Source organism: Hibiscus syriacus, unplaced genomic scaffold (assembly GCF_006381635.1).
Source record: "Hibiscus syriacus cultivar Baekdansim isolate YM2019G1 unplaced genomic scaffold, ASM638163v2 tig00111095_pilon, whole genome shotgun sequence".
Lineage (NCBI taxonomy): Eukaryota > Viridiplantae > Streptophyta > Magnoliopsida > Malvales > Malvaceae > Hibiscus > Hibiscus syriacus.
The window spans coordinates 10,270,078-10,281,643 of NW_024062980.1; the positions used below are offsets into that span (position 1 = coordinate 10,270,078).

At 33.5% G+C, this 11,566-nt stretch overlaps 1 protein-coding gene, 1 non-coding gene and 1 pseudogene across 2 annotated transcripts; 1 reads left to right on the forward strand and 2 right to left on the reverse strand.

Annotated features, from left to right (window-relative positions):
* Positions 1–426: 426 nt before the first annotated feature.
* TRNAK-CUU lies at positions 427–499 on the forward strand. The gene has a single exon. It is a non-coding gene; the product is annotated as a tRNA-Lys (tRNA).
* A 1,093-nt stretch (positions 500–1,592) lies between these two features.
* On the reverse strand, positions 1,593–2,458 carry LOC120152609 (zinc finger protein ZAT10-like). Its single transcript, XM_039164807.1, has one exon. The coding sequence runs from the start codon at positions 2,417–2,419 to the stop codon at positions 1,784–1,786; it is 636 nt and encodes a 211-aa protein (XP_039020738.1). The 5' UTR covers positions 2,420–2,458; the 3' UTR covers positions 1,593–1,783.
* A 1,365-nt stretch (positions 2,459–3,823) lies between these two features.
* On the reverse strand, positions 3,824–7,919 carry LOC120152642 (annotated as a pseudogene).
* Positions 7,920–11,566: the final 3,647 nt, after the last annotated feature.

Genomic DNA, 11,566 nt, shown 5'->3' on the forward strand with positions numbered 1-11,566 from the left:
CTCCCTTTTTCTTAAGCAGTAGTTCAGACAAAAGTTAATTTAATAGTAATATATTGCTATCTATTGGAAGTTTTTTTTTTTTTGACAAATATCTAAAGGTAGATTAATCCTTTTTATTCTGTGGGTATCATGCTCTATGATTAAAACGGTTTTTGGAATTTTAGTCGATGATGTTTAGTATATAAGCTTTGTTTTTTGTTTCTTTCATTTTCATATAATGAATGATGATGGGCTTAGCTTTTGATGCACATCTTCTCTCATAATAAAACCTATGATAAATACGATAGGTTTGTTATGTGTTGAACCATGTTTACGATTTCGCGTTTACTTCTGTATAATGGGATTGGGTAGGTGGCTTCTTTTCTGGTGCCACGGATTAAATCAATAAATTATCAACATAGATATGCATAGATCAGTACCAACCAAGCCCGTCTAGCTCAGTCGGTAGAGCGCAAGGCTCTTAACCTTGTGGTCGTGGGTTCGAGCCCCACGGTGGGCGTTATCTTTTTTCAAGTGCTTTTATCTTTTAGCTAGTTAGAAAAAGACTTTGTCTAAAAGGCTTGCTAGGTTTACTCGTGTGTTCTTAGTTTGATACCTGATCTTTCTGAATGATTAGCTGCCATTTGGTTTACTTTGTTAACCAGGCGAAATGAAAATAATCATCCATAGTACAGGAACCAGATTATTTTTTAGCTAGTTGTTTCCATGTTTACGTAATTTTGTAGCCTTTATCAAACAGATAGGTATGACCGCAATAGAACCATTCAAGTACAGCAGCAAATCAAATTGATATGATGTTAGCTTTAACGGCTTGTTTGCTCAAACGAGTGTACCAGTAGTAAAAGTGTTACAAGTCGATCCAATTGCACATCTTGGTTTCGCTCATCTGAATTGTGGATGACCTAATTACAATACATCTTCCCTTTAAAGCCAGATTTTATCAATTTCATCTGTTCCTATAAGCTTGCATGTAATTTTTGTATCTTCTTTTGTGGATAGGCTGCAAAAGTTAACACAATGGTGGCAGAACTTAGAAATTTAAGCACAAACGAGATTCCTTCACTCTATCGATGCAAACAAGTATTACCAGCAATTGCAGCCATGCGGGTAAATTTCTCTTCTGTTGTGTTTTATTCGGGCTCGTTTCAAAACTTACGGGTTGGGTAATTAGCAGGTGAAGACATGTAGCCTTAGAACGCTCATTTACAACTAAACCAGGTTTCTCCCACCTTTGACAACAAAATCGTCTGATTTTAAATTCAATACCAACTGAAATTATGATTCGAAGAAAGGTTTCGATAATTGATTGAATGTCATAAGCATGGAGAGATGATACTTTGGACTTTTTATCGATACATTAAAATGTAGTTTGAAAGGAACTATCCTTAGGTTAGGTAATAGGTTGCCTTTGGTTTTCATTTTGCATGGGCCTGCCAATGAAAGTGTGTAAATATATACGTGTAAATGATGTTGGACAATGATTCTTCGTATATAAGCTCTGTATTGGGTTGCTTTCATTTTTCACGTAATGAATGATGCACATCTTATCTTATTTATAAGTAACCCTTGGATATAATATGATAAAACGAATGTAACAAACTTGATTATATGAAGATTCCCAATTAGCTGGAAACTATGAATGAATATCTGAATTAAAACAAAACTAATTGAACAATAGCTGTTGAGAGAGTGGGGAATTCTTCAAATGCTATATACAGGGGAAAGAATATTGTTCCAACAAATCAAGAAGACTCTAGATTCCTAAAAGGACCACGGTATTTGTTTAGTTGACTTTAATTTTGAGTGGAATCCGTATCACGAGGCGTGGCTTCTTCAAAGGGTGTGGGCTTTCCACTTCATCATCTCCGCCGGAAACAAAGAAGTTGGGCCTCGAGAATTCCGGCAGAGGCGGCAGGTTCAGGTCGAAGCCCCTCTGGCTGGTGGTACTAGTGCTGGAGCCTTGTTTCTCAGATGTTGTCCCGCTGTTAGCTTTGCCGCCTTCATAGTGAAGTCGCTTATGCCCACCCAAGGCCTGTCCGCTAGGGAAGCTTCTGTGGCAGATGGAACACTCGTGGGATCTACCGCTGGGGTTCGACGATGTGGAAGAGGTTGAACAGTCCTCGCTGGCGGCCATCAGTTTACGGTGGCTGGCTTTGTGGCCACCCAAAGCCTGATAGGAGGGAAAGGATTTGTTGCAAACCCTGCAGTTGAAACCAACTTTTTCCTCCGGCGGTGGGTGTAGGGTGGAGGAGTTGTCGGTAGCGCCGCGTGCGAGCATGAGGAGGCAGAGAGCGAGGTATTCGTCGTCCTGGTCGAGACGTGGTCGTTTGGAACGCTTGCCCTTGGTGAAAGAGTGGAGGCAATGAACATGGGAGTCAAAGGGAGAGGATGTTGGAGAGTTGAGAGCTTGTAGAGCCATGGAAATCGGAAGAAGATGGGTTCGTTGTAAAATGAGTTGGAATTGAAGAACTGTGAGTTGAAGAGCAGCGAGTGAGAGTTTTTAAAGGGGGAGTAGAAGGAAAGTGGTGAGAAAGTGATGGTTTTATTATAATAACGAGTGAGCGAGTGAGAGATCGATCTTCTCTTTTCTCAAATGCGGCGGCTTCCAAGTCAACAAAAGCCGTCAAAATCAAACGCGGTGAGAAATTGAATTTGACAACTCTCCGCGAACATAAATTGTATAGAAACTGAAATAATTTTTAATTTTAACTCGATTAAAAAAATTTAAATTAAATTTAAATTATAAAATATAATTCGTCAATTTAAATAATTTAAATTATTTTAATTCGATTCGATCGAATGCATATCTCTACTCACTTTAACTTATCAAAATGGGTCCACAAATTTCATCCCACTTCCTGTAATACCATCAATTTTAATTAACATAATCAATCTCTCCTTTTACATTTTATAACAAATTTGGGTTACCTCACTCTCACTTTCACCTTCACCTTCACCTTCACTCAAATTATAATATTACAATCCGTCATCTATATTATTATTTTATAAATCATGGCACGAGTACATTCGTGATTCTTATCTATTTAATAAATTATAATTTTTATTATTATAAAATCCATAAAAAATAGTAATAATATAAAAACATGTGTACTGTTAGACTTTTTAATTATAGCTTATCGGTTAAATTTATTTTCTTTTCATAAAACTATTACTCATTTATTAATTTAGTTATACATGATTATTTTAATTACTTATTAAAATATTATTATAAATATATAATTTTATCATTGAAATTAAAACAAATATCCATATGACCGATATGATAATATTTTTAGTCCTAAAATTTATATATTTTATAAATTCAAAAAATTCAATAAAATTTATCTCACATATTTAAAATTCCATCAATTTAAACATTTTTACAATATTATCAAATAAAATAAATCTAAGGGATACAAAATAATTAAATAGTTACATTCTACTGTAAAGCAACAAGAAGATATTGTTAAACTGTTATTATACTAAGAAATGAACAAAAAATTAATATAAAATATTTAGGATAAGAACAAAGAATGAATTGATGAAATTTTAAAATATGAAAGGTTAAATTTATTGATTTATTTTGATTTAAGAATAAATTAACTACTTTTATAAGATTTAAAGATTAAAATTATTATTATACAAGATCAGATCACTATCCTATCTAAATTTTATTGATCATTAATTATTTTTAGCAATAATTTAATTGAACTAAACTATGAGTTTTAGATAGAAAGAAAGAAATGATCTATTTGTAACCAAACCAAGATTAGAGGCTTGCTTATTAATTATATTTTTTGTTCGTTGTAGAATCTTGCTGGCAATTTCTTTACTTGATACATAGTGTCAATACGGTATGAACTCAAATTTGCATTCTCCCTACTGAAAATTTGAACTGATCCAATTCGATCAACTCAAATAACTGCTGGCTCAATCACTGACTAAAGCGGAACTGCTGGTTCAATGAAAGGGACATTCAGTGATCTGAGGGCTGAGGCCTAGGCTATTACTGAAGCTGATATTCATTACAGGCCATGAATGAATTCATTTCAACTCAAATAACTTGTGTAGAAAGCACAAAATGAGTACAATGAACGTTACACAATTGTATATTTATGAGCCATCGAAAATTTAAACCAAAATGATATCCAAGTTCTCAAGTCGGTTTCTGCCTGCAGAAGTCTATGAATCTTCATCACCAGCGCAGATAGCAAAGTGCCCAGAGTTTCTATCCTGAATAGAAACAAAAAAGAGAGAACAAACATTAACCAGGAGGCCAATTTTACTAGTGATTAGAAATGCTTACCTTGGATTGCATCCGCCGCTTGTTCAATATCTGGGTTCTTGCTTTGCTGATCGCTGAATTTGGTGATTTGTACATTCTCTGTACCACAGAATCCGAATAAATCAATATCAATTTCATATCTTTGGGTAATTCAAGACACGCATATATCAACCAATAACATAATAATTATAACCAGCCATCTAACACACCATTGTCTATAAAAAAAAATTACCATAGCAGTTCATGGCACAGACCGGATAACGAGCTTTAAGAGGTATGATGACCTAATGAATTATAGACCTGAATCTTAAAGGAGGCGTAATTGAAAGACGAAACACTCAACATGGTTAAAACCAACCTTTTGACTGTTGGACATATCCTCACTACCCAGAAGATTCCTCCTTTTTGGCGTAAAACCAAAAACCTCTTGAAGAAATCCGTATTCCTGCACAAGTCATGTCAATCTTAATCAACCAGAAAACAAAATACGAGCAAACCGAATCAACAAGTGTAAACTTCACAGAAAAAGAAGACTGACCTGCATGTGTTTGGTCAAACCTCCACCTAGAAAGTGCTTCAAAAAGTTCAACTGTCGCATTGAACTTTTATAAATTACTTTGAAAATTCATGGCACGTAACTCCTATAGGAAACTAAAGAATTAGAGGAAGAAAGGAAACCTGAATTAACTGAGAACATGTTGATGTCTGCAGTGAATCCCCGCCAATTTTCATTGATGTCTCGGGACAATAACCATCCTAACATTACCAAGATAATAAACATTAACATGAGATGTCCTAGAATTGTAAGTCATGAAAATGAAAGACAATATTAATACCTCAAGGAACTCCAAGACATCCTTAAACAAATTTCTCTGGTTGTTCAGATCTTTCTAGGCAGAACCTTTACCACCAGCTTCCATAGAGAGGTCTCTGACTTGATTCAGAATTACCCCCCTCAGTCCTAGTATATCTGAGAATGCTTCTTCAGTTTTATTTCCTTCGGATATTGAGCCATCATTTGAGCCTTTAGCTTCAGCAGCAAACATCTCTAAGCTTCCCATCTCAAAAATTACTACCAATGCTTCCCCTGCAGCAATGCGAACAGATCGGTCATCCTTGTCTAGCAAAGTGGACAAATATGCTATGGATCTGCATAATTTTCCATGATCGATCAGTCTCAGCCTTATATATTGTGGAAGCATCAAAGTATCACAAGGTTGTTTAACCTACTTTTCTGAGATTTAAACCCAACAGTAAGTTGGTTCATAACCAAAGTATATATGAAGAGGATTTAAGAGTACCCCCAAAAAAAATGATCCATAGAGCTGACTCACTCTTGCCAGAGATTGGGACCGAGTCTCTATCAATCCATGGTTGTCAAAAGGAACGACCAGGCAGATGCAGATACAACTGCTGTTATTACAACAGCAGAAGGTTTGACAGTAACAACCTACGAGTCAAGCAGAAACAATTAATTCTCAAATAAAGAAAATTATGAAGCATAAACAAATAATCATGCTTTCACATTGACAAAATAGAAGCAATAACCGATTCAGTGAACCTCAATACGCTATCAGAATTTGGATGTTTCACCAATTAACGAAAATCAGGATACTTATATTAGAGCCTAGTTTAGGAATGAACTGTTTGCCACATGATTTGCATTGATTTTTCTGTTTCCTCGGGATCAATCCCCCCAACAAAAGTGATGATAGCCAAGCAATTCAGTAACTATAACAAGTAACCAGGTAAATGCGAAAGAACTGATTGAGCGTCATAATACAAACAAAATATTAGAGGTAGAACAAATTCCAATTAAACTTCTTGCATACCGAAGCTATCTTAGAAGATTCAGAACCAGATTTAGAAGCCAGTGAAATAGGAGTGATTGACTCCACCATTATTTCCTGTGCATTATCTCCAGGGCCAACAGTCAATGCCAGCAAACCTACAAAAAGAAATTTATCAGCTTGAATACTGAAGCCTTGTGGTCTCTTCCATGCATGTGTGCACTCAAATTTGCAAAAGCTTTCAAAACTAACCAATGACATGGGAAGCTAAAGATATCTCTTTGCTGGACCCCTTTTTGATAGAATTCACACACTGGTGCAGTAATGTAGCAAACCTGAACAGCAAAAGATAATTCGAGCATCAGAAGCACGTAGATTCATGTACTCAAACCATATTTTTAAATCATAAGAATCATTTTCACCACCAACTGCAAATGTCCTTGGCAATAGAAAATAACAATCTAATGCCATGTATGTGATCTGAAGTCTGATTAACAAATCAATCCTACTAAATGAGTGCTATTCCCAATTTTTGGTGCCCCAATGATTTAACCAATTAATGAATTTTAGCCACCCAATCACAACTCCATAAAATCTTATAGAACCATGATCCTAATACATTGGGCAATTCTTGCAATAACATAAATCAAAACCATGATTAAAAAACACTTAGAAAAGTGCAACTTACTTCTTCTCCACGAACTGATGCTGCAAGTCACAGTTGAAAGCCTCAATAATCAAGGCCAAGGCCTTCTCTCGGGTAGAACCCCTTCAAAAAAGGTGAAAAACACCAATGGAGTCTTATCCAACTCAAAAGCATAATAATTCTCAAAAAAAATTGAGAAATCTACAAAACTTGTCTAACCAATTTCACCTAACCAAACATTTCTTCCCTAATCACATTCACAATGATATTTTAGGAATGCATCAAAATTTCACCCAAAACATAAATAAACAAATATATTAAATAACAGTATCTGACTTCTTTTCGTATAAAGCATCCACAGCTTCATCAAGTAAACTATCCTTATTAACTTCTACTTCTTCAATACCAGAAACCGCATTCGATCGGATCGCATGGTTGACGATGAACTTATACTACTATTACTATCATCAGCACCATCTAACATGGTCATATTCTTACGCTGAGTTTTACCTGTCAAATTCATATAATTCTTTTTATTCAGCTAAAAACCCGTAAATAAAATATAAATAAAAAGCAACGCCAAACACACCCAAAACAAACGATAGAAGAGTGCTCAAACGCAACTCGGCCAATCAATCAATAATATAATATTCATAACAATTTAGAAAGACAATACCCTGTTGAAATAACTAAAATAAAAAGTTTTATCAAATTCATTGGCAGAAATTATCGAAACAAAACAAAAAGATATTTGGAACAAAATTTCTTGCGTTTACCCATGTTGGTTATTACTTCTCCGCCGCCGATTTTAATATGTCAGAAACTACACGGTTGACTAAAAATCTGGGAATGAGATGGGTTTGTGATTAAACAAAGATCAACAAAACGAAAAACCGAACAAGAATCCAAACAGAAAAGAAAAGACGACAGCAAAAGTGAATCAAAGGACGATACAGCCATTAAATTAATGTACGGAGGGGAACACCTTTTGGATTAAATAACCTAAGAAACGAATCGGGTGTTAAAAATTGTTAAGGAACCCTAATTATATAAGAAGAATTTGAGAAAGGTTTTAACTTGGATTTGGGAATTTGGTGATCGCGCGACCTATGTGTGGCATTTTGGTAGCCGTTGCTTGGGACTGTCGGATGCACGCGCCGAGCGAGACACCAGGCGAGCGTAGGGATAAAGCAATTGGTGTTAGCCAATTCTTAAACGCTTAAAAATCCAATTGTCTGTGAAGGAGGTTATGACGTGACGTGAGGGGGTTAAAATACGATTAAAAAATAGTGTGATTAATTAAATAAATGATCGGTTATAATTAATATTAGAAATGTTATATGTTTTTACAAGAAATATTATTTGTATTGGTAATAATAATGATAATAATCGAGAATGTTATCGTCGTATGTAAAATGTGTCAAAAACATTGACCTTAACATAATCGGTTAATTACTCGAAACATTATTAACCATAATAACATATTAGGTAGCGATTATGTAACGTAATAGATAGTGTCTTTTTAAAACTGATCGGCCTTAGAAATCTGTTGATAACAAAATATGTTAATTACTTGATTTGTTATCAATATTATCAACATATTAGGTAGTACCTAAAATGTTACTAAAATTTAAGTTGATGGAACTTTAGAAATCCGAAGAAAACAAAATAGGTTGATTATTGGAAACATTAACAACCATAATAACATAACAAGTAGCGTTTATTTAACGTAATATGTAGCGGTTGTTTAAAGCTAATAGGGCCTTAGAAATCCGACGATAACAAAATATGTTAATTACTTAATTTGTTATCATTATTATCAACATATTAGGTAATCCCTAAAATGTTACCAAAGTTTAAGCTGATGGAGCCTTAGAAATCCGACTATAACAAAATAGGTTAATTACTGGAAACATTATCAACCATAATAACATAACAAGTATCGCTTATTTAATGTAATAGGTAGCGGTTGTTTAAAGCTGATGGGGCCTTAGAAATCCGATGATAACAAAATAGGTCAATTACTTAATTTGTTATCAATATTATCAACATATTAGGTAGCACCTAAAATGTTACCAAAGTTTAAAGATGATGGAGCCTTAGAAATCCGACGATAATAAAATAGGTTAATTACTTGATATGTTATAAGTATTATCAACATATTATCGTGTACATTGTTAATTTGCTTTTTACTTGAACCTTGGTACCGATTTGTTTATAGGTTAATAGTACTGTAAACGATAAAATATTTTTAACCTAACCAGTTAATTGGTTTAATATCGGTAATTGTGTTGAAAGTATCGACGTTGTTTAGATAGAAAGTATCGATACCTATACAAAAAGTATCGAAACTTTATGTTTATGCCTATTATCATTAAACCGGTAGATTTTTACCGTTTACATTATAAATTTACCTATTACTTTAAAGTAATAGGTTTCGAAATTATAAGTATCCATACTTGTGATACGTGTATCGATACTTTCTGTGTGCATGTTGTTTGAGAAGCATACTAGACTAAAAATATCGATACATATACAAAGAGTATCGATACTTTATGTTTACGACTATTATCATTAAACCGTTATATTTTTACTGTTTACATTGTAAATTTACCTATAACTTTAAAGTAATCGGTTTCAAAATTATAAGTATCGATACTTGTTATACATGTATCGACATTTTGTGCGTGCAAATTGTTGAGAAGCATACTGGATTAAAAGTATCGATACCTATACAAAGAGTATCGATACTTTATGTTTACGCCTATTACTAGGTACCGAGGTTTAACATATTACCGTGTACATTGTTAATTTAAATATTACTTTAAAGTAATAGGTTTCAAAATTATAAGAAATGATACTTATATGACAATATCGATACTTGTACATTTACGACTATTTTCATTGTATCGGTAGAAACGTTTACTGTGTATATTGTTAATTTACCTATTACTTTAAAGTAAAAGGTTTCGAAATTCCATGTATTGATACTTTATACATGTGTATCGATACTTGATGTTTGCGTATATTATCATTATACCGATTGACTTTTATCATTTTCATTGGAAATTACCCTATTACTTTAAAGTGATAGGTTTCGAAATTATAAGTTGGAATATATATATATATGTCTCTGTGTGTGTGTGTGTGTTTGTGTGTCGATCCATTTTGCGTGCAAATTGTTTGTGAAGCATACTGAAATTAAAGTATCGATACCGAAATAACAAAGTATTGATATGATGTGTTTACGCTATTATTATTATACCGATATACTGTTACCGTTTACATTGTAAATTTATCTATTACTTCTACGGTGCTTTTTATATATGGGTTATCAGAATGTTGAACTTACACATAAGACATCTACAATGCACGTCAAAGAGGTAAAGCAAAGGAAATCGTTAATGGGGATGTCAATGCACTAATTGCTTACTTCAAACCGATACTTGGAGTATCGATACTTGGAATTTCAAAACCTAGTACGTTAAAGTAATAGGTAAATTAACAATGTAAACGAATAAGTTCATTCTTTCTTAGAATCCCTCCATGATTTATGCAACTACGAGCCCTTTCCATATGTTCCCTTGTATCGTGTACTTGAACCTTGCCAAACAGTCTGTAGAATAGAGTCTCCCACAAGTCGTGGTCGAAATCAATTCTGTAATTGGGATTATCCAGGTTAATCATGTTGACTGTATAGCCAATAAAACCCCTTTCTAGGGTCTAAATGGTAAGCTAGGAATTGGTAAGACACACATTCTTTGAGGGTCATTGAACTCAACCCCTCCCAGCTAATGTAATAACCCAAATATCAAGTTAGTGATTTTATTGAAAAGATTTAAAATTTGGAGGATTAATTTGAATCAATGATATGTTAGAGTATGCCCAAAGATAAATCATATGATGATTGTAACAATACATTTATTTACCGATTTTTTTGAATAAAGGCATTGCCAATATTATTTTCAGTTATATGTCCGTGTTTAACATAAACTGAAATATAATAAAGTCCATATAATAACATTATTAAAAGATCCATAGTCAAGTATTATTATGGGCATGGACAATAATAATACGCTTAAGGCTAACATGTTATTGATTGATGATAAGGAGTTGTCATTGACATAGAGATGTCAGAATTGATACATGATTATATTGTTAGAGAACAATATATTGGATTGACCCATCAAGAGCATATGTATTGGATTATTATGTAACAGTCATAACATTGCTCATGGTGATGACTATATGTATGATCCTCAGACTTGAGATCAATGTCATCCCAACATATATTGTTGTATGTTTTGATACAATTAAACATGCTCCATAACTGGTTGCACTATAAAGACTGTTATTGAATATATCTCGATATATATAGTAGGGTGTATATGGTTAAGAAAGGATTTGTTCTGCCTACATAATAGGAAATATATCACAGACCACTTGATTGATGGAGACTAGAAATGCATGGCCATGCTCAAATAAGTTGATATGTGATATCACAAATTATTCGTTAATTATAGTCTACTCTATATATCAAGAAACAATAGATGTTCTATACAAGTGTGACTATTCTGAGACTTGTGCCTATTCTAGATATAAAGGACAAAAGGATATAATACATAAAAGAGTTAATCACGAAGATGATATGTCGAATCATAATTTCTTGTAACTTAGGTGACATTGATATATTGCTAGATGTCACTCATTATATGTAATATTAGAATTGTTCTAATAATTACTACTAACATTACAACAACCTACAGGGTCACTCCAGAGGATTAAAATGAGAAAAAATGTACAATTTGTTGTATGTTACTAAAATATATGTAGAGTTAAGATATG